The sequence below is a fragment of the Lemur catta genome, chromosome 18, assembly GCF_020740605.2.
Source record: "Lemur catta isolate mLemCat1 chromosome 18, mLemCat1.pri, whole genome shotgun sequence".
Taxonomy (NCBI): Eukaryota; Metazoa; Chordata; class Mammalia; order Primates; family Lemuridae; genus Lemur; species Lemur catta.
Window position 1 is genome coordinate 44,814,732 of NC_059145.1, and position 24,279 is coordinate 44,839,010.

General features: G+C 36.7%; 1 protein-coding gene across 4 annotated transcripts in view; it reads left to right on the forward strand.

Annotated features, from left to right (window-relative positions):
• ULK4 (unc-51 like kinase 4) overlaps positions 1-24,279 on the forward strand; it is a 497,440-nt gene that overhangs the window by 305,139 nt on the left and 168,022 nt on the right. The window contains exon 33 of one of the 4 annotated variants that reach the window (XM_045530714.1): positions 3,391-4,304. The exons of the other annotated variants lie outside the window; for them this stretch is intronic. Within the exon in view, the coding sequence (XP_045386670.1) occupies positions 3,391-3,464 (74 nt within the window). The 3' untranslated portion in view covers positions 3,465-4,304. Of the gene's footprint in view, positions 1-3,390; positions 4,305-24,279 lie in introns of those variants that run through there. 4 annotated transcript variants of the gene reach the window in all.

Sequence of the window (24,279 nt, forward strand, 5' to 3'; positions counted from 1 at the left end):
GCCTTTTCCAGGATGTCATATAGTTGGAACCCTATAGCCTTTTCAGACTGGCTGCTTTTACTTAGTGATATGTATTTAAGGGCCCTCCATTTCTTTTTATGGCTTGATAGCTCATTCCTTTTTATTGCTGATAATATGCTGTTATATGAATTACCACAGTTTGTTTATTTGCCTATTAAAGGACATCTTGGTTGCTTCCAGTTTTTGACAATTAATTAATAAAGCTGCTACAGACATTTGTATTCAGGTTTTTGTGTGGACCTAAGTTTTTCACTTGTACATAAATACCAAGGAGTGCCATTGCTGGGTCGTATGGTAATATGTTTAGTTTTGTAAGAAACTGCCAAACTGTCTTCCAAAGTGGCTGTGCCATTTAATATTTCCACCAGCAACGAACTGGTGTTCCCATTCATCTTTGTCCATTCCTGCTGCCATAACAAAATATCTGAGACTGAGTAACTTATAAAGAACATAAATTTATTTTCTTGCAGTTCTGTAGGCTGGGAAGTCCAAGATCAAGATGCTGGAAAATTTGGAATCTGGTGAGGGCTGCTGTCTGCTTCCAAGATGATGCCTTTCATTGTGTCCTCATGTGGCAGAAGGGGCAAAAGGGCCTACCTAGTTCCCTCAAGCCCTTTTCTAAGGATTCTAATTCCATTTGTGAGGGCAGAGCCATGACTTAATCACCTCCTAAGGGCCCCATATTTTAATACTATTACATTGAATCTTAGATTCCAGGATATGAATTTTGGGGGGATATGTAGATTCAAATCATAGTATTATTGCTCCACATCCTTGCCAGCATTTAGTCTTATCAGTGTTTTGGATTTTAGTCATTCTAATAGGTGTGTGTGGTGATATCTGACTGTTGTTTTCATTTGTAATTCCCTAATGACACATGATGGTAAGTATCTTTTCAGATGCTTGTTTGCCATTTGTTTATCTTCTTTGATGAGGTATCTGTTCAGATCTTTTGCCCGTTTTTAATTGGGTTGTTTGTTTCCTTATTGTTGAGCTTTAAGGATTCTTATATATTTTGGATACACATTCTTTGTTAGATATGTTTTGCGAATATTTTTACCCAGTCTGTGACTTGTCTTTTTAATTTCTTCAAGTTTAATTTATTCTTATACTTGGTTTTAATAGCTGTTATAACTAAAAAGTAAACCTCATAAACAAGGCATAGATCTGAGTGGAAAAAGTACATCATTGACTCTGCTTTCTAAATTATACTTATTTTTAAATCCATGTACTACTTATGCAAAGGGTTTTTTTTTATAATTTATGTAGTAAAATATTTCCCCAGAATGTCACCTATTCTTACTAACTAATTCGAACATGTTATATTCCTATATAGATTTAAGACCTACTGAGATTTACTTGGAAAATGTTTAAATGAGTGTGAAAATTGTTTCCAATTTCTTTGTTGTATTTTATTTACTTTGTATTGAGGTTTAACATGCATGTGGTAAAGTACATTAATTTTAAGCATACAGCTTAATGAATTTTTACAGATGTATACACATGTAAAATCAACACATAGATCAAGATAAAGAACATTTCTGCTGCACTAGAAAATTCCATTAAGTCTCTTTCCAGTCAGTGCTCATACTCACAGCTAATCAATCTTCTGATAAATTTTACTTAGAGTGTTATCTTTGTAATCTTACCTTGAGAATGTATTTTTATTTTAATTCAAATCAAAGCAGCTATTCTGTCAGTGATTTTGCTTATATAGATTTTAATAAAAAACATATTTAGTAAATGAATTATTTACTGTCAAGAATATATCTTCAGCATATCTTTAGGTGACTCACAGAAAAAGTAATTATTTGAACATCTCTTGATAGGAACAGAGTCTGGAAATATCATGAGTGGTGTTCATTTTGAAATAGCTATGCTGAGATCCAACCTCCACAATATATTTGTTCAAGTACTTGGTGCTTCAGATTTTCAGCAATACTTTCTAAAAATTCCCAGTGATATTTATTGATAAACATTAAATTCAGTGTTTTTATTATTGTTGTTATTGTATTAATGTATTATTTCAGCTGTTTTTACCATGGGAAGAAAAGTGTTTCCCCCAGTGGTTTGTGGTTTTCTGACTTTTACTGTAAAATATGAAACCTCACAGGGGTTTCTAAATATTTATCATTTAGTTCATAAAATGTTGAGAAGTACTACACCAAGAAGAAAATCACATGAAATATAGAGTTTTCTTTTACTTTCTTCCTTCGTTCCCTTCCTTTCCCTCCCTCCCTCCCCTCCCCCTTCTCTCCTCTCCTCTGCACAGGGTCTCACACTGTTGCCCATACTAGAGCTCAGTGGCATCATCATAGCTCATTGCAGCCTCAAACTCATGGGCTCAAGTGATCCTCCTGCCTCAACCTCCTAAAGTGCTGGGATTGCAGATGTGAGCCACTGTGCTTGGCTGAGTTTTATTTTTCTATTGTAGGTGATTAGTTTTAAAGTTTCTTGCTAATTATGATGGCTTCATATTATTTCTTCCTAAAATATCAAGGCAAAATACATGGCAAGATTCATTTGACAGTAGTATAATGCTTTTCATACTTTCCATTTTTTTAATCTGGCTTTTCATATCTAATTAACTTGGCATTGTTTTTAATGCTATGTTGTGACTGGGGAAAACTAGGAAGCAGAATTGCTCTGATTTTGTTTGTTTGCTCGCACCTGTCTGTATCATTAGTATTACAGTTCCATTTTTTTGGTGGAAATCTTTAAGGTACTGGTCTATTTTTTGATAACTAGATAATATAATAGGTACGTTCATTTAACCAGGCATACATGAACTGCTTTATGCTGGATATATGTATGCACAGTATGCTGACATTTGACAGAAACTCGTGGGATGGACCTCTCTGACTCGCTTGCGGCGTGTACCTGCCCTTTGCTCCAGAGACCCAGCACTCCCTTTCTGCGAGGCAGGGGGATGCATGGGTCCTGTGAAAAGACCAGCTTTAGATATTATTCTTTTGGTAAAAATAATCATAAAACACATTCTAATATTTTTTTTTTTAAATCACACTCCAATGGATCACTCTGGAGAGCTATGGTCTAAAATAACAAAACACTTGCTTAAGTATAATAAACAGAGAACAGGAAAATGATTCACCAGTGAAGGACTGATGTTTAAGGCAAGAGTAGAGAGCTGAGGGGAAAAATAAACAGAGAAGTTGGTGATAAATTTGTGGAAATGTCAAGAAAAATCTTAGAAGATTCTAGAAAGGAAGTGAAGAAGCAGTAGTGGCAGCAGCAACAAAAAAGAAAATGGCTGCAATCCGAGGTTTCTGCAGAGACCCTGCTGTGTCGCTCAGCACTTGGGAAGAATGTTGGATGAGTCACTGTCAACTTTCACTCTTCTTCCTCCAGTGTATGTCCATTCTATTTCTACACTTGGGGAACCCACGAACTGTCCTCTCAGCGAGAGTGGATCGCGGGAGTAACTGTGTCAGGACCAGGAGACGGGTGAGGACATGACACCAGCAGCCTGGAGCACCTTCTCTTTGGCTTGTGCTTCTGTGCACTGGGATCTTTATCCTTGCACACTAATTGATGTGAGTGCTAGCAGGAGGGAATAAAGAAGCTATAATGGAGACTAATAATAAATGTTACTGTGCCCTGTAATCTATTTTTAAGATGATTATATTAATGTATGTACAATTTATGTGAAACAGGCATTTCTAGTTTAGTTTTTCTTGCTGTATGGACAGTTAAAAGAACAACACTACAGAAAATGCATTTGACAAAATATAATATTTATAACTTAAAAATTGTTGGTTTGCTCAGATTAGAAGGCAATTACTTTAGCTTGATAAATAATATTTGCCAAAGAACTAAGGAAGATATCATTTTTAATAGTGAAATATTGGAAATTTCATCCTGAAATTGAGAACAAGACAAAGATGTCCACCATGCCCGTTTTTATTAAACATTCTCTTGGAAGTCCTAGCCAGTACAATTAGTTAAGAAAAAAATAGATGCATAAGAAGTAGAAAGGAAGTACAATTACCATTATTTTCAGGCAACATGATTGTGAACCCAGAAAATTCAAAAGAATTTACAAACTATTAAAATTTATAAGCAAGTTAGCAAGGTCACAAGGCACAAAGTCAATATAAAAAAAATCGATTGATATAAAATTTATATTAAAAATTTATTTCTACCAACCATAAAAATAAAAAACTTAAAGATTTAAGTTACAGTAGCATCTATAAAAAATACCTAGGAATACATCTAAGAAACAAAACTTCTATACTGAAAATTATAAAACATTGAGAGACATGTACAAGGATGTTCATAGTACAGTATTTATAATAACAAAAAACTGGAAACTTCTCAAATATTCATCAACACTAGAATACTTAAGTACTGTGGTATAGTCACATGATGGAATGCTACACAGCTATAATAATGAATGAATTGGAACTATTATACTGTTAATACAGTCTGGATGTATCACATGAACATAACATGATTCTAGTTATATATAGTACAAAACAAGGCAGCTAATCTTTGATGTCAGAAGTCAAGGTAGTGATGACTTTTGGGAGCGGGGGTGGGGTGGGGTGGGGTTAATGTCTCAAAGGAGCATAAGAGGATTTTGAGTGCTGATGATGTTCTCACTCTTGAGCTATGGGGCGTTTATGTGGGTGTGTTCAACTTGTACAAATTCATCTAGCTGTATACTTGTGATATGTACGCTTTTTATATGCCTCCTACACATCAATAAAAAATTTTTCTGAAAAAAGCCTGCTTATATATGCAGATAGTAGCTTGACAGTGGGTATATATGTGCCTTAGATTCAGTTGGTTAGATTGGATTGTTATTTGACACTATTGCATAATAGCTGTGTGCCCTTGCACACCTAGCCAGGGCACATGTCTGGATACCTCCTCATCTGTAAGATGGGATTAATATTACCCTTGTTTAGTTATATTAAGAATTAATATTGGCATATAGATATCCTAGAAAATGTGCTTATTTCCTTCCCTTTAGGGGACAATGTATATGTTTATGCATGTGTGTTTATAAAAATATACATATATATACACACACACATAGTGCATCTATGATAGAAAGCAGCAATTCTAGCGAATTTTAAACTATAACTCTTGATTAGATTGAGAATGATATATGTACGAATGAAATGTTATCTCTAGACATATGTTTGTAGTTTACATTTATAGACCTAAGTATAACTATGTATTTATGTGGCTATGTTCAGATATAGAGCAAAAGTGACTGAAGATTTTTTACAGTGAGATTTTGCCTATATATTTTTCCCTTTAAAAGCTGTCATGTAAAATAAAATGTATGATTAGTTGCATTTAGTTGTTATAGATGATAGGTTAAGATCTAATAATGATTTTTCTCCCTTTGTAGCTTGTCAGATTTAATCAGTAGGTAATCAGACGTTGATGGCAAATGCAATTCAGAATTAAGCTCTGCACTTCCACATTTGCATGCATCAGTCTGAAGGCCCGAGCCATTTTATAGTCCAAAATAACAGAAATAGCTTTATTTCCATTCATTTAGTCACATATCCATTTATTTAAATATTTGTTGAAAACTGATTCTAGCTCCTTTTCTAGGCACTGGTCACAACAGTGGGTAAAACAAAGGCTCCCCTGTCTTACATTCTAGGGGACAGAGACAGTAAATAACCTGTGTGGTAAAAATGTCAGATGTTGACATAAACAGCAAAGGGGTGGGACATGTGAGATGGGGGTTGTGTGTGCAGGGTGACCGTGGAAGGCCTCTCTTTTTACGGTGTTGTTTGAGTGAGACATGAAGTAGGGAGGGGAGACTCAGGCCAGTATGTAGGGGATGAGCATTCTCTGCCTGACCAGCTAAATACTCCAGTCTTAATTCAAAATCAAACAACCCAAAGTACAAATATTTAGTATATCTCTATTTTTATCGGGTGATTTTGTTGTTTTTTGTTTGGTTTGCTTGGTTTTTGTATGTTTGGGCTCAACCAAAATGGCGTTTCCTATTGCTGAAATCAAAGCACTGATTCAAATCACTAGTTCCAGTGTTGAAGTTCTAGAATCAAATATTTCTAGTTCTAACTCTTTTCAGGGTCTTTGCTTACTTCTGAAATATATTTACTGTCATGAGTAAAGTTCAGATATTTTCAGGAAAACAGAGGATTGCTTTATATCATCTTAAGACATTGAAATGCCAGATGTTAACCGACAGGTTTCTCCTTTCTTTAAAAGACAAAACATACCAAATGATTCATAAAGCATATATGCTAATTACATATATATTATACTTTTAAGTTAAATATACTCTGAAAGGAGATACCATTACTTAGGTTAATTTTTCAGCCGGTTCAGAACTCAGTGTTTTTAATATTTCTCAAAATTCTAACCTAAATAGATGATTTCTAAAAAGTTTCGGTACCTTATGACATTAGCAGGAATTTTCCTCAGAGTATTTGAGTGGACAAGAACTTTGGAGCTCTTTTAATCTGATTTCTCCATGTTAGTGAGGAGGACTGAAGGCAGGTGGGGTGCCCTGCAGAACTAGAGCTGGTGACTGGGATCTGTAGATGCTGAAACCGATGCCTTCTCTGTTTCCTGGGTCGCCTTTAGGTCACAGCGTGCCCACAGCATAAAGGAAGAGCCTGTGACGTGCTTATTTATATAACCAGTCTGCAAAAAGTTTTGCACGTATTGAGTTTGCTGGCAACAAAGTCTTAGTCTCTTGTTGACTTTGTTATTGCGTTGTGCTTCCTGTGGCTGTGACCCTTCCACTGACAGATCTTCAGGTCACCAGTTAGAACTTAAGCCTTGTCCAGTTCCCTGAGATGGTTTTAGTGCACTAACCTGATTTCTTGTAAGAGTTGTGAAATGAAATGGTGTTTTGGTAAGAAAAGCTTTGCTTTCTTCTAGAAGACAGAAGTTCTGGACAATTCACATTTACTCATAATTGTAACTTAGTCCTTTAGGTATGTAAGATTTTTTTTCTAATTCCTGTGGGGCTAAATGTTTTCTGTCCTCTTCGTTAACCAGGTGGTGGGTTACCATTTCTAATGAGTTTTTTGAATTTATGTAACTAATAAAAAGCCCATCTAAAGTACAGGTATTCTTTTCTTAAGCTAACTTATCAGGAGTTGCATTGCTGTGTCAAAAGGCATTACATTTTTTATGACAACCCATGGGTGCTATGTGTACGTTTAACCAGGTTTATTGAGATAATTTACAGACAAAGAAATGCACTAAGTGCGATTTGATGAGTACATAGTTATGAAACTGCCACCATAATCAAGATGTAGAACACTTCCATCACCCCAGTTTCCGGATTCCTTGTGCCTCCTTGCAGTGAATTTCCTCACCTACTCCTAGCTCCTGGTAGACGCTAAATTTTTATGTTTCTATAGTTTTGCCTTTTAAAAAAATGTCATGTAAATGGACTCTCAACTCCACCTCCCTGATTCCTGAAGAAAGGTTGCCTACCGTTGCTCAGCTTGGCCTCTCTTGCCCTTCACACCCACTCTCCCTCTAACCACCACAGAAGATAAATACTGACATAACAAAGCTCCTACCCAGGCCCCATCTTAGACCAATGAAATCATGATTTTGTATAGTGGACCCTGGCATAGATATTTTTTAAAAACTGGAGTTCTCAACTGCTGAGAACCGGTGCCTTCAATGGTTTGAGTAGAAAAAAAGGTAAGATGAAAATTAATGGGCTAGGCTTCCAATTAAAGAAATTAGAAAAAAACAAGAACCCTGAAGACAGTAAAAGGAAGAAAATAATAAAGGCAAGAGCAGAAATGAATGAAGCAGAACAGTTCAATAATGCAGTAGGAAAGATCAACAAAGCCAACTGATATGTCCTTGAAAGAACTGATAAAATTAAAAAAGCTCAAGGAAGGCTTAAGATAAAAAGGAAAGAAGGTACAAATAAACAATATTAAGAATGATAAAGAGGAAATAATACTGATATAGTAGGGACTGGAGAGGTAAGGGAATACTATGGAAATATGATGCTAATAAATTTGAACACGTAAAGTTAGAAAAATATAGCTTACCAAACTTGATTCAAGAAGTAAAAAGTCTGAATTGTATTATAACTAACATGACTGTATAATTTAGCATCCAAACCTAGACATTTTTTAAAATTATGCTGGCTCAATATGTGTAAACCAATAGTATTCTAGACTAACCATTAAAGAAACTAAAAAATCTTCCTAGAAAGAATACATCCGGCTCAGGTGGTTTGTTTTACAGGGGAGTTCTATTAAAAGTTCAAAGGCCATATAATTCCAATCTTACATTCTTTCATTGAACAGAGTAACAGTTAATATCCCTAACTCGTTTTATGAGGTCAGTATAACCTTACATTGAAATTAGCCTAGGACAATACATTAACAAAAAAAGTAACAGATCAATCTCATATGTAAACATAAACAGCAAACAGAATCCAGTGAAATTTGGAAAAGAAAATACAGTATGAACATTTGGCTTCAACCCAGTAATCTAAGAATGGTTTAACATTAGAAAAATCTATAAAATGCCGCTAACTGCATTCACATGTTGAAGAAGAAAAACTTACCACTTCAATTGATGAGAAAACCATTTGATAAAATTCAACACCCGTTTAGGATTAAAAAAAAAACAAAAACTCTTAGCTAAATAAAAATAGAAGAAAAGTATTTACCAAAAACATCCAGCAAACCTAAATCATAAGGTAATGCTTAAGAAGCTTTACTTCTGCAAATTAGAAATAGGACTGTTGCTCACTTATACTAAAGCTCCTATCTAGCACAGAACAACAATTGAAGGACATAAAAAGTACAATTGTAAGAAATAAAACTGTCATTACTTACAGATGTTATAATCATCTACACAGAAAGCCCAAGGAATATACAGGAAACTTGTTAGAAATAATAATGCAGATTAGCAAATTGGCTAAATAGGAGATCAATATATAAAAAATTGTATTTCTATACATTAAATATATAATTTTAAAAGATACTATTTAAATAACAATAGTCTCAATAAATTAATCAAAATAACTGCAAATTATTTGCATAGAAATTTATAAAACTTTATTAAATGATAGCAGGAAAGACTAAATAAACGAAAATATATAATTTGTTTATAGATAAGAAGACTTAATGTAGCAAAGATATCAGCTTTCTCCCAAGTGGTTTGTGAACTCAATGGAATTGAAATAAGTATCCCAACAGCGTTTTTGTGTTGGGAACTTGATCATGTGATTCAAAAATTTATATGGAAGAGGAAAGGCAAAATGTCAAATTCTACTGATTAAGATTACAGAGTTTTACAGCCTGGCGTGGTGGCTCACGCCTGTAATCCTAGCACTCTGGATGGCTGAGGTGGGAGGATCGCTCGAGGTCAAGAGTTAGAGACCAGCCTAAGCAAGAGTGAGACCCGATCTCTACTAAAAAAAATAGAAAGAAATTAGCTGGACAACTAAAAATATATATAAACAATTAGCCGGGCATGGTGGCGCATGCCTGTAGTCCCAGCTACTCGGGAGGCTGAGGCAGGAGGATCGCTTGAGTCCAGTAGTTTGAGGTTGCTGTGAGCTAGTGTGATGCCACGGCACTCTAGCCTGGGCAACAGAGTGAGACTCTGTCTCAAAAAAAAAAAAAAAAAAAAGAGTACAGAGTTTTGGTCCAGGTATGGTCAAATAAAGCAATGGAATAAAAAGATTGCTCAGAAACAGAGCCATACTTGTTCCATGACAGAAATGGAATTCCAGATCTGTGAGAAAAATGATGAAATGGTCAATAAATGGTCCTGGAGTAATTATATCTCACTGTGGGAAAAGATGAAATTGGATCTCTATTTTATAGCATTCACAAGAACCAAGTCCAGGCATTTTATATATTAATATCTAAATATAAAAGACTAAAGGTTTTAGAAGAAAATGTTGGATCATGTCTTTATGACCTCAAGGTAGGTAAAGATTTTTAAAATGCTAATCATAAAAGATTGACAAAGTTGTTACCTTAAATTAAAAAAAAAAATCTATTCATGAAAAGACACTATGGAAACTGAAAAGATAAGGCACAAACTGAAAGAAGCTATTTCTGACACATGTAATCACATACAATTAATTTCCTGTACATATGAAGAACTTCCTCAATTTAATAAGAATTGAAAAAGATAACCCAATAGAAAATTAAGTGAAGAAAATAAAACAGGTACTACTGAAGAGATAGCATAAATGGCAAACAAATGTGAAAAAAAGGCTCAACCTTTTTAATAATTGGGAAATAAAAATTAAGACCCCCTGAGATACCATTTTTATATTATTAAATTGGCTCTAGATTGTTGGGAAAGTTATGGACCAAATTGAATGTTGTAATGCAAGTGTACATTGATAATATTACTGTGGACAACAGTTTGGCACTATCTTGTAAAGCTGAACATTTGTATATCTTATTACTGAGGAATTCCTTTCCGACAAAGACACCCTACAGAAACTCTTGCATATATGAATTGAGAGAAATGCTTAAAAATACTCAAAGTGGCATGGAAACAACCCAAATGAACATCAATAGATTGGCTACATAAATGTGCTAAAATCATATACTGGAATGTTTTCTAGCAGTGAAAATGAATGAATCAAAGCTATATGCAAAAACACGGATAAATTTTAGAAACAAAATATTGAGTGAGAAAAGACAAGCTGTAGAATTCTACATGTAGTATGATAAACAATTTTACAAAACTCAGGAACAAAATTAAACAATATATTTAGGGTTACATACATATAATAATACTGTGAAAACAAAAGCAAGGGAATAAAACATTCAAAATCCAAAATAGTGGATATATCTAGGGAGGATTATCCAGGGAGATTAATTGGAGTTGGTGATATTCTAACTTGAGTATAATGTGTATGAATATTCATCTTATTAGGCTTCATGATTTACTTATATTCTGCCTGTACTCTTTTGATTATATCAAAATATCACAAAATTTATTAATAACATTAGAATACGATTAAGGATTATTTAGAAAATAGTGGCTCAGGGAAAGCTGTGTTTTCAGTTAAGCTGTTCTCAGATTAAAGTTAATAGGCTTGAATTCGTTTTAGTAACAAGAAAAGTAAAGATCAATTTTACAACTCAGGAAGTTCAAATGAAAGCAGGAGCAGAATGGAGGAATTAATAAGTATTTTAGCCAAATAGTTGAAAGCTAAAAGTAAAATTAGATAACAGAACATGGTTCAGAGTTGAACTCTTTTTGCATAGGCAAACAAGACTACACAACAAGGTCAGACAGCTACAAGATGTCCAGCAGACCTTTAGCTGGGGTTGCTTCTGTGAGGTTCTGAATTCCACGTGGGGACTGACCCTTCAGCCTAAGGAATGGTGGGCAGGACTCACGTGGTGGTCTTGTAGGCAGGGAGTCTCTGTTCATAAACAACCTCTTATCTCTGATACATTGTATGTGGTTTCCAGAAATTTGACTACTAACATGCCTAGCTAGCTGTGGTCACATTTACAATTTTCCTGTTTGGTGTTTGCTTAGCTTCTTGAATTTGGAAGTATACATTTTGTTTTACCAAATGTGGTAAACTAATAGCTATTATTTTTTAAAATATTATTTCTCCCCCATTCTCTCTTTTTTCCCCTGGAGCCCCAATTATTGTATATATAATATAGATATATGTATAGTATGTGTATTAGTCTATTTGTCATGGTGTGGCAGATTATTGAGTCTCTATTTTTTTTAAATCTAGTTTTATTTTTTTCTCTTTTCTTCAGGTTAAATAATTTTTATAGATCTATCTTCAGGTTTACTAACCTTTTTTTCTGTCGTTTCTGGTCTGTTCTTCATCTCAACCAGTGCTTCATTTCAGATGATGTACTTTTTAGTTTTACAATTTGCATTTTGTTTATTGTTTTTGTTTCTTAATGAGTTCCGATCTGTTAATTCATTATGCCCATATTTTCCTTTATGTCTTTCAATATATTATTATTAGCTGCTCTTAAAATCAGGGTCATCTTGGTGTCTCTTTCTATTTAACATATTTTTTCCTGGTTATGGGTTACATTTCCTTGTTTCTTTGCTTGTATAATAATTTTTGATTGCATGGTGGTGGTTCTGAAGGCTACATTGTGAATCTAAATTTTGTTGTCTTCCTTTAGAGAATCTTAGGTTATTTTCTGGCTGTTACTCTATTTCCTGGTGGTCCAACTTGATTCTTTCAAGGCTTGTTTGTTACCATGGATCTATTAGTAAGGTGTGGGTTTTTTGGGGTCTCAGTTGAACAGTCAGAGTGTTTGGCAAGATCTCTTCACTCTGAATTGTCAGAATTCATCTCTCAGCTCTGTGCAATCTTCAGACTCTTCGTTCAACTCACACATTGTAGTGGGCTGTCCTCTATCACACCCACATTTTAGTACTTGGCCAAAGACTTTAGGGTACTGCTGTGCAGATTTCTGAAGTTCCTTTTTTGAGCGGCTCCAATCTCTTTGTTACTCTACCTGGAAACCTCTCTTTCCGTCAGCAAACTGTAACTCCAATCCCTGCCTTATCTTCAGCAAAGTAAGACTGCCATCTTCTGCTTGGGCCCTGCCACCCTGCGTCTTAGTTTGGAAAGTTACTCCAGGCACAATGTCAGGGTGACTATAGGGCTCATTTCATGTGTTTTCCCTCTCTCAGGAGTCAGTCTTGCACTGCTTGTTGTCTTATTGAAAAATGATTGCCTCATATATTTTGTCTAGGTTAAACGTGGTTTGTAATAGAAGGACTAGTTTGGTACCAGTTATATTTTCATTACTGGATATCAGAGTCCTCCCTGAGTCTGTTATTAATGTGAAATTTACTTGTTATGAGTATCTCTTCATTTATTTAATGGCCATTTATATCTCATTCTCCTTGCTCTTTTCCTTTGGCCACTTTTCTACTATGTTTTTGGTATTTTCTTAATGGCTTGTCAGTGTTTTTTTATAAATAAGTAAAAATTGATCTCTGTGACATGTTTTGTAAACATTTATCGTTTTGTTTGACTTTTGATTTTTGTTAATGTTGTATTTTACTACAGAAATATGAGATTTTTAGGAAGTATTATTTAAAAATCTTTTATGACTTCAGGCTTTTGTCTTATATTAGGAATGCTTTCTCCACTTGAAATTAAAAATTTTTTTTAAGTTTATTCTATCCATTCTATAGATTCAGTTTTGATTATTAAATCATTGATCCACCTGGAATTTATTTTGTTACAAGTCGTGAGAGTAGGACTTATTATTTTATGACTACTCAGTAGTGCCAATGCTGTTAACTGGATATTTTATCTTTTCTCCATTGATCTGAAATGCCATGCTTTTGTACTAAATTTTTGCATATTTGTGCATAGATTTTAGGTCTTTATTTTTTTTCCCTTTGACTTTTCTATTCATGTGCTAGTGCCAAACTCTTTTAATTTTTGTAGTGTTGTTATATATTTAAGTATATGGTTGGGGTAGTTCCAGCTTCCAGTTACTTTACCTTTTAAAGCAGTTTCCTTGCTATTTGACTTTTTTATTTTTTCCACAATAACTTTGTAATTAGTCTAGTTTCAAAAACTTGTTGATTGCTTATTTGTATTGCAATTACTTTTAATTCATAGTAATTTAGGAAGAATTGATATTTTCTTAGATATTGAAATTTTCTGTCTAAAAACATTATATAGCTCTCCATTTAAGTCTGTCTGCTTCTGTGTTCCTCAATAGTGTTTTGAAGTGTTTCTTCATGTAGAACTTCCATAGTTCTTGTTAAATTTATTCTTAGATATCGCATCATCTTTTGTTGCTATTGTAAATGCAATCTTTTCTTCTATTTTGTTTTCTGATTATTACTCTTTCACTGAATTTTTTCTCTTTTTGCAACAATTTCTAACCTTCACTTAAATACTGTCACCATCCTTGTCTGCTTTTCTCACTGTCATCCACACAGACATTTATTGAGCACTGGTTGGTGTCAGCTACAGAGTTGGGCTCTGAGTAGAATGATGCAGAACCAATAGTCTAATAGTCTTTCTTTTTTTTTTTTTTTTGAGACAGAGTCTCGCTCTTTTGCCCAGGCTAGAGTGCCATGGAGTCAGCCTAGCTCACAGCAACTTCAAACTCCTGGGCTCAAGCAATCCTCCTGCCTCAGCCTCCCGAGTAGCTGAGACTACAGGCATGCGCCACCATGCCCGGCTAATTTTTTATATATATATAATTGTAGCTGTCCAGATCATTTCTTTCTATTTTTTTTTAGTAGAGACGGGGTCTCGCTCTTGCTCAGGCTGGTCTCGAACTCCTGACCTCGAGCGATCCACCCACCTCGGCCTCCCAGAGTGCTAGGATTACAGGCGTGAGCCACTGCGCCCGGCCTAATAGTCTTTCTTATCTCAATTAATTTACTTATTGCTTGATTCATTCAATAAGTATTTACTGATGAACACCTTTTGTATTCCCAAACCCATGTTAGACATTATAGAAAACTCTCAAAAAGCATCTAGCTCAGTTCAAATAAATACACACACACACACACACACTATATATATATTTAAAATGTGTTTTTCATTCCATTAGAGTGATGTTGAGCATGATTAGGCTATCCCTAATCATTGGATAGAGATCAGAGGCAGAGAGAACTGTTAGGGAAAGAAAACAGTTATTTTATTTAATTTAATTGCTTCTTGCTATGTTGTCTAGGCTGGAGTGCAGTGATTATTCACAGGTATGATCGTAGCATACTGCAGGCTCAAACATCTGGGCTCAAACAATCCTCCTGCCTCAGCCTTCCTGGTACCTGGGACTGTAGGCGTGTGCCACTGTGCTCAGCTAAAACAGTTGTTTTAGATATGTGGCAATAAACATCACAGCTGGATACAGGAAAGGAACTGTGACATACAGAGTCATTTCAGAGACATGGTAAAAGGGGCACAGTCAGGACCGAGTAACAGACATTTGTGTTGTGAGGGAGAAGATAGCATTGCCATTAGGGTTTCAAATCACAGGGATCGGAAAACTCACCATGTCTTTGGTCTATTCCTAAAGATGTCTGGGAGTCATGTCCTCTGAATGGGGTTAATAATTAAAGTTGGGAAAGAAAGAATTCGTATGTGAGAATAATCCTAGCCACACTCCATGTGTATTAATATTAATCCTCTATGTTTTAGGCTTTATGATGTTTAGAATCTAGTGACTAGAATTTTGCTAGCCAAGATTGTTGGGCAGTGACATCTGAGGGACAGATTTAAGTAACTAATTCACAGGATAACTTGTGTTTACTGGATCTTAGGGTGTATTAGTGCCAACTTCCTTAAAAATGTAGCAGCAAAGTAGGTGTATTTCCTGTATGGAAAAGAACAACTTTGCAGATAGGGCCCGGGGACATGGAGCTTGGGGAGAAAGCATCTATTCTTACCCAGGTGGGGTCAAGAGGAGAAAAGATTGTGCCAGGAAGGGGGGTGGTGCTGCTCTGTGGCCCCTTGTGCTGTTAGGAGGATCTGGCTCCATCACCGGAGGAGATCCAGGTACTGACTGTGAGGCACTGGGCCAAGCATGAGACTGAAAGCAAGAGTTAGATCGTACCCTGCTTTCTGAATACACCCAGTCTTCAGCAGACCCCATTACCATCCCATTGCACCTGATAAAGGATTGTATTACCAGCCAGCTAGTGATGAGCAATAGAGAACCCAGCAGGGCGGTGAGAAATAAGACAGGGTTGAGAGTTGATGATCCAACGCTGAAGTGTTTGTTAGTAAAGTCTTTGGCAATTCTAATCATGACTTTAATAGTGGAAAAATAGAAAGAAAACATATTTGTCTCCATTGTTGGTAAAAGAAAGAGAGATAGGATAATATTTTAAGGGGGCTTCAAGACAGTTGAAAGTTTCCTTAGGAATTGAGAAATTGGCATATTTGTAAAAAAGACAGATGAAAGGGAGCAATGAAGGCAACTGACACTGAAGTGAATAACTCAGAGGGAGGAGTTTGGGGAGGAAGAAGGGACTGAGGTGGAGCCTAAGTGTGAAGGTGGCTCCTGAGTGAGATCCGTCTTATTCCGAGACCTCCAGGAAGGCTGACTCGAGTGTGCTGTTTTCTGTATCCCTGATGCTCACGTTATGCCCCTGTGCCAAAGCCGTTAGACAAGCAGAGCCAGCACTTCAGCCCCACAGCAGCCAAGTGGTACACCTTTTCTTGGTATCACGTTTTCTCATGGCTGAGACACTTGAAACTTTTTTCAGGATGGAATAAACCTCACAAAAGTGTCAGAATGTAACACGAGTTTCACTTGGTCTTGGAGAGGCTCAAACTGAACCCTGCACAGAGGCCCGTTAGCAAATTGGTAAGTTTTGGGCCACCATATAAAAATGCTTGAAGTACTGTCAAACTTTCTTGTTTTTAATTCTTCACAACATATAAAATATTTGTATCTTTTCCAATCACAAAAGCAATGCATATTTATTATAAAAATGTAAACAGTGCAGAAGTGTATGAAGTTAAAAGCTAACTCACCTCCAGAGATGAGCTGGGTTGTGTGTGTGTGTGTGGAGCTTATTAAGCAGAGCTAAGCAGTGAGGGGGAATCCAGGTCTGGGTCACGCCTGACTTCCAGCTCTCTGGACGCTCTTCACTTTCTCATCTGCAAAGTGGTGGGAATAATAACAGCGTGGCCATGGAGGCTGAGATGAGATAGTGTGTGTAAATATAATGTGTGTGAAACAGCACAGTCCTTGAAAAATGAGAAGTATTCAATTTAAAAATTACTCTCAAATGCCTGTAACATACATGCCAAAAACTAAAATTGGATTATTCCCTATGTATTATTTTCTAACTTGGTTTTCCATACTATTGTCATAGACACGTTTCTACATCAGTACATGTAGTTCCACTTCATTTTTATAATGGTTCCCGATCTCATTATTCTCTTGCCTCTCCAAGTAGGCTTTTCTAATTGTTAAGGTGAACACTTTTCATAGAGTTATTGATCATGTGTATTTCTTTGCTAAATAGCTGTTGCTTATCCTTTACTTGTGAGTAACTGGGATACTTGTCTTTTTCTTAATGATTTGTAAAATCTCCTTGTAAAATGGATATTAACACATTTTACATTAACTCTTGTTAAAGACACACGAGTTAACTTTATTGATTAAGGCTTTTGTCAAGTAGCAATTCTAAACCTTTTTATTGTCAAATCCATCAGTGTTTTCTGGTATACTTTCTGATAACCTTTCCCACTTGAAAGTTTGTTTTTATATTGAAAGCTTTAATCTAGCTGGGATTAGATTTTATGAATTATGTGAAGTATAGGGATTTATCCTTAATTTTTTTTAAATGATTAGGCAATTATGCAAGCACTATTTATTCTTCCTAGAATTTGAAATTCATATTTTTCATGCTCCTATTTATATAAGAATTTATACATTTATATACCAAATTCCTATTATCTATATCTGGACTCATTGTTTTGTCCCATTGGTGTGGCTCTTAATTCCTATATTGGAATCACAATATTTTAATTACTGTAATATTGGAGTGTATTTTGATATTTGATGTGGCAAGTATTCTCTTTTTGAAAAAATACCCAACTATTATTAAGCATTTATCTTTTCAAATAAACTGTAAAATGTTATATTTCCCAAAAATCCCAACAAGATTTTTATTACCAATATTAATTATATGTCAATTTGCATTATATTTGTATCTTCATATGTACTTTCATTTCAGGGTCTTGTGCTTTTCCATTTTTATTCAGGTCTCCTTTTACATCTTTCTGTAATGTGTTATATTCTTCTTTACATAGTTCTTACATTTTGGATCACATTGATTCCTAAGAAGTTTTGTCATTTAAATTGTAGTTTAGTTATGAAAAGAATTTTTTTTATTATGTATTTGTAGTGGATATTGTCAGTATTAAGGAAAACTTTACACCCTGGTAACAGCAGTTTCTTCTCATTTCTTCTTGGTTTACAATCACATCTACAAATAATGATAAGTTTAACCATTTGTTTTTGGTATTTTTAGTTTATTCCCTTTCTTTATTGCTTTGGCTAGATTATGCCACAGAATTTTGAATAAAAATTGGGAGAGTAGGCAGCCTTTTCTTGCTTCCTGACTTTAAATGGATATGCTTCTAGTGTTTCCCTTTAGAGACTATATACACAAACGGACAGTGGCCAGATCATATGTGGAAATAGAATTTGGATCCACAACCTCTGTGGCAACTAGCCCAGGAAGCTAAACCACAGCTTCTGTAGCAGTTGGCCCAAACTACTCAGGACTTGGTCAATGACTGCCAGCTTCTCTGATTTTTGCACCCACTTCCAACTCAGGATCAGCCACAGAAAGCCAAATATGCTCCCCAAACCAATAATATAAGATGTTCTACTTCTGGTTAGCCCACCCACCTCCAGGTTGATGGAGGACAACAACCTCCATCAATGCATACCTGGCACCTTCCTGTTGTTTTGCTATGAAGCTCTCCCACTCCTCCCTTGCCTGCCTTTGAGGCTCTGTCAAACGCAAGTGACAGTTGACTCTTGCAATAGCAAGTTCTGAATAGCCTCTGCTTATTCTCATTCGGGTGACGTTTGTTTATTTCTGCACATTATTAAGTATAATGTTCGTTAACGGGTTTTCTAATGATTAATCAGCAACAAATTTCTAGAATGAGTCCTTCTTTTGTCATGTTGTAATGCCAGTTATTTAGCACATATTTCTTGAACACCTACTATGAGCCAGGGACCGTGCAAGGCTTAGGTGATGCAGGAATAACCCACATAGGTGTTTTTCCTGCTCTTGTGGAATTTGTGGTCAATAGGAAGATGGACATTCATCAGAGAAGTGCATGCACTTGATTGTGGAATAGAGGGGAAGGCTCCAGAAAACTAAAAAGGGGTGTCTGGGGGGGACCCTAGAAGATGGGGTATCCTGAAAGCCAAGGAAAGGCATTTCCAAAAGGTCAAATGTATCAAGAGTCATCCTGAGGTCAAGTGCAAAGAGGAAAAGAATGAGTATTATGCTCTTTTGCATTTAAACACATTTTCTCATGTATTTTCCTTTATGGTTATTTCTGCCAGCTTCATCTTTTACATTCATATATAAGTAAGCATTTAGAAGTCCTCTTATAACTTGAATTGATTTCCAATGTGACCTCAAGTTTTTCAGGACTTTGATATGTAAAAGTTGCATATTGAATTCTTCCTGATATTTATTTTCTCCACCAGAAAACTGAAAATGAAATGGGCTCCCTACTGATTGTTGTCATTTACCCGACTGCACTGGTGTTGAATATCTAACGTTGCTCTGCTTCTGCTGCAGCAGCAGCTAGGATGGGCTCCCTCTGTGAGTGGCACCTGTTAATTAACTATTGCAGAAAGATGTCACTGAAGTAGAAGACTGTCACAGGATAATAGACCTGCTGTGTACAAATGCTAAAATAACTTGTGCAAAATAAGATTTTAATGAAGCAGATTTATTTTCAAGGTAGAATGCCTGGTTGCCACAGCAATTTTCTATCCTTTTTATTTACTTATTTTTTAGCCCTTAATATTTCTCCAGTGGTGGGAGCAATTCAACTTTCCATGTCAAGCCCTCTCACTTACCTATCTTATCCTTTTTTGTTCCTAATTGCATCTTTTTAAACACGTGAGTTTTTTTTTCCATCCACACTTTAGATTTACTAGTCTTATTTTTTCCTTTTCCATTTTCAGTCATCTTAGTTTACAGAAAAGCAGTCTTGCAAAGTGGGTAATAGCACAGACCTTGGAGCCACACGGCCTAAGTAAGGTTATCTACCCTTTCTGAGCCTCAGTTTCATCATCTGTGAAATGGAGTTGTTGAGGGGATATGCATTAGATATTTGAAAGCATTTAGAATAGTACCTGGCACATGGTAAGAACCATATAGGTAACAGTTGTCACTGTTTCTCTACACTGGGTTATCCCAATGTTAAATTTTTAGCTTTAGAATATTGACTTATAATAGTCATCATGCCTCTCTGTTGAAATCATATTTGTCATCATGCCTCTCTATTAAAAATGTATGGAAATAATCTTTTATGTAGAGTTTTAACAGGTTTAGAGATCAGTAATATGATTTGTTTGCCATGTTCTGACTTACAAAATATCAGAGCTGAAAGAAACCTCAAACATCCCATGGTTCTCCTTCTCCATTTTCATGGGAGGAAATTAAGGCTCCATAAAATGGTCACTTGGTCAGGTCGCGGTAGCGCTGCGACCAGAATGTGCGTCTCCAGGTTCCCAGTCCAGTGTGCTTTCTCTGTTCAAATGTAAACAATATGGTTTTCCTCCTGTTTTGGTCAGCCAAAAATGAGCCAGTTCATAAACTTTTCCTACAAAATGATGTACTGAATATAGAGCGTCTCCAATATTATCAAATTGGGTTGTCTAAGTTCTTGATGCATCAGTTGATGCCAACTCAGAAGTGCATCTCCTTCCTTGGTAAAGACAACAGACTAAGTCAAGGCAACCACTTTTGCTCCCACCTTATATTAGTTTGCTATTGCCATAGTAACAAAGCTACAAGCTTAGTGGCTTAAAACAACACAAAAATTTGTTCTCTTACAGTTCTGGAGGTCAGAAGTCTAAAGTCAAGGTGTTGGCCAGGCTTCATTGCTTCTGGAGGCTTCCGTTTCCTTGCCTTGAAAAACCACGTTGAAACACTACTAGAGACCACCTACATTCCTTGGCTTGTGGTCCCTTCCTTGCCTCACTTCAGCTTCTTGCTTCTGTCACGTATCTCCTGCTGCCCAGTCAGATCTCCTGCCTCCCTCTGATGAGGATCCCAGTGATTCCACTGGGCCCACTTGGGTAATCCAGGACAGTCTCCCCATCTCAAGATCCTTAACTTAATCACATTTGCAAAGTCCCTTTTGCCGTATCAGGTCGTATTCACAGGGTCCAGGGATTAGGATATGGCTGTCTTTGGGTGGGGAGTGGCATTATTCAGCTTACCACACTCTCAAAGTGCCATTTAAGCAAGAGTCAAGTCTTCTAAATTATTAACTCCAGGGAAAACAAAATGTTGCCCAGGAAAAGAAAAATAATCACAGTTTTCTACATTATTTAGCTGAGAATAGTGTTTATGTGCAGTCCTAGCTATGTAATCACTAAATATCCATTTGATTGAAAGTAAGAGCGAACCATAGCGGGGGATGGGGCGGGAACTGTGTGCATGTGAGGTGGGGGTGGGGCAGAGAGCTGCATCTTCGTATTTCACAGTAGGAAGTCAACAGATAATGCCTAAAACTCAAAAAAATCTTGAAGCAACAATGCAAATGTGTTACTTAGAAAGACGAAGGTAAATAAAATAATCAAGTAAAAAAAGTGAAAATAATTGCTTCTGAGGAGGGGAAGGTGAGGTGGGACTGTGGTAAGACTTCTCACTCTGATAACAATAAAAACAATAAATACAGATGGAAAGGAAGGGAAGGAGGGAGAAATAATGTTCGGAAAAATCAAGAAAGAAACTTGAAACTTGACAACTGGAGACTGCTAATGTAGCCCACTAAAAGAAGATTAAAAAAAACCAAAAACAACTCCCAGTCCATTGTGTTGGTTAGGACTCTTACCTGCATGTGTCAGAAACGTAAACTAGCTAAGGGAAGAGGAGAGGAGAACGGCTTAATGCAGGCAACAACCATGCCAGGGCCCCAGGAACAGCGGAACCAAGGGCTCAAACCTGAATCCCCTCTCCTCAAACTCCCTGCTGTGGCCATGACTTTGCTTTTCATTCTTGCTACAGTCTAGCTTCTGGCTCCTCTGTCCTCGAGATGAGACATCATCACTGCCACTCCCAAGCTTCGAATGCTAAAACATGTGCCTCAGACAGATGCCACTGTCTCCTCCCCTGCCCCTTTTCTGGAACACCAGGGAAAGGAAACATCTGGCTGTGGCCAGGAAGCCAGTCGCCTTGTGCAGAATGGCTGCTGCACAGTAACCGGGTGGTACGTGAACTCACGGTTTCTCCTTCTAGGGATTGTTAATGATATTATGTAATTTTATTTGTAAAACAGGACACTATGCAGTTTAAAATAATGAGTTATACTGTGGTAAAATGTCTCTAATACACAGTTGATCCTTGAACAACATGGGGGTTAGGTGTGCCAACCCCACACACAATCAAAAATCTGCATCTAAATTCTGACTCCCCAAAGACTTAACTACGAATAGCTTGTTGGTCGGAAAGCTTTACTGATAACACAGATGGTCAGTTAATACACGTTTTGTATGTCGTGTGTATTATATACTGTATTCTTATAATAAAGCTAGAGAAGAAATTATTAAGATAATCATAAAAAAGAGAAAATACATTTACTGTTCATTAAGTGGAAGTGCATCATCGTGGTGAAGGTCTTGGTCCTTGTCTTTACATTAAGTAGACTGAGGAGGAGGAAGAGCAGGGGTTGGTCTTGCTGTCTCAGGGGTGGCAGAGGTGGAAGAAAATCTGTGTGTAAGGGGGCCCCTGCGGTTAAAGCCCATGTTGTTCAAGGGTCAGCTGTATTCTTCAGTGGAAAAAAAGTAAGCTATAGAATATATCCTATGCATAATGTATAATATGTATATTTACAAATAATTCATATACTTAAAATCTATAGCAAACTCTTACCCATGGTGCGTTTTGAGGAAATAGGGTGTCAGTGAAGTTTTCATTATCTATATCATACTTTTATATAAAAATACATATATTATTTGACTTTTTATAGAATATGATAAAAAATGAGAATTTGTCTATAATGAGTATATATTGCTTTTCTAGTAAGAGGCCAGTGGGAGAAATTGTTACCTCTTTGCTTTGCTTACGGGATAAAAATCTCAAGTCTCCTATCCTGTAGGAGTTTAGGAGTCTGCATACCTGCTCTTTCTACCCGCCTGCCCGGCCTCGTACTGCTGTCCTCCCAGGCCCTGTGCTCTAGGCTTCCCACTAGTGCTTGAACACAGAATGTTTAAGACCCAACCACAAATTTTCTCATTGTTTATAGACTGTACCGGCATGTCCTTCCTCCTCCCTTCTGCCTGTCCAAATCCAGACGTCCTGCCAAGTCGGCTTCAAGTCCCTCCTTCCCCACAAACCCTTCCCTGCCCTCTCACTGATCATCATCTCCTCTGACCAACAGCACCAACTGGCACTTCATTCTGTGGTGCAGTCCACGTGCAGATATCTTTGTATGGGCTCTGAGAGGAAGGGGACCATTCCTTATGTTTTTGTAGTTCCTTCGTTGTTGAGCACTGTAAAAATGACATTATAAATGCTCAGCATATTTGAGTGAACCAGGGAGTGAAAGAATGATGCATGGTTTCTCCTGAATGTTTACCTGGCATCTTAGAGCTAGATGACAGGGGAGGAAGCAAGAGAAGGGCTGAGGATTTTCTGGGGTGTGAGGTTCCAGAGGATGTGCTCTAGCTCAGTCCCAGCTCACAAAAGCCTCTTCGTAATTCAGCATGTGCTGAATTAAAGTCAGAATGGAATGAGACAAAGCTTTTAGGCTTTTGAGGGAGACCCTGGGCTGTGTTGCTGCTGAGCGATCAGCCTCCCTCCCAGGAAGGGTTCCCTCCCTGCCCCTCCACCCCACTCTCTGTTCCCAGCACTTTCCTGGCATTGGAATAGGTGATCAATCATCCATTTCTCATCCATTCCCTGGCAGAAATTGCTAAGGAGGTTTACGTACCTTTGAGTTGATAGGATTAGTCATAAACAGCATTGTATCTTAAGTTTGAAGTTAGCATCCACTTTTCACTTACAAAAATTGTTCCAGGTTATTTGTTTAAATCAGTTGTAAGCCATGTTAGCTATCTCTGAGTCGTCAAATATGAGTGTACCTTCAGTGCAGAAATCCCTTAAGTGTTAAACTTCTCCTTTCAGGGGTTTTATAACTGACTTTGTTCTGTCCAAGACTTTTGATTCTCAACTATGTAACTTGGACCTCTTTTTGATCATGTAGCTAAAATTCAGGGTCTCTGCTTAAATCAGAAAAGGACATTACAATCCGCTGAGACAAAATACCAGAATAAAGTTTATGCTTGGAATAATTCAGCATAATGTTCTGTGCTAGTTAGGAGGGTCCAGGGACTGCTGTGGGCTCAGAGGGGAGCTGGGTGAGTTTGTTTTTCTGATACTCACATGCACAAAGTTTTCTTAGGAAAGTGATTCAAAATGAATGCTCTGAGTACAGAGCCTCTTTAGGTTTTTGGAAGAAAACATTTAATTAAAACGTTACCCTCTGTCATATTTGAGAAGTCCCAGCCTATGATCCATGAGGTTCTGTCA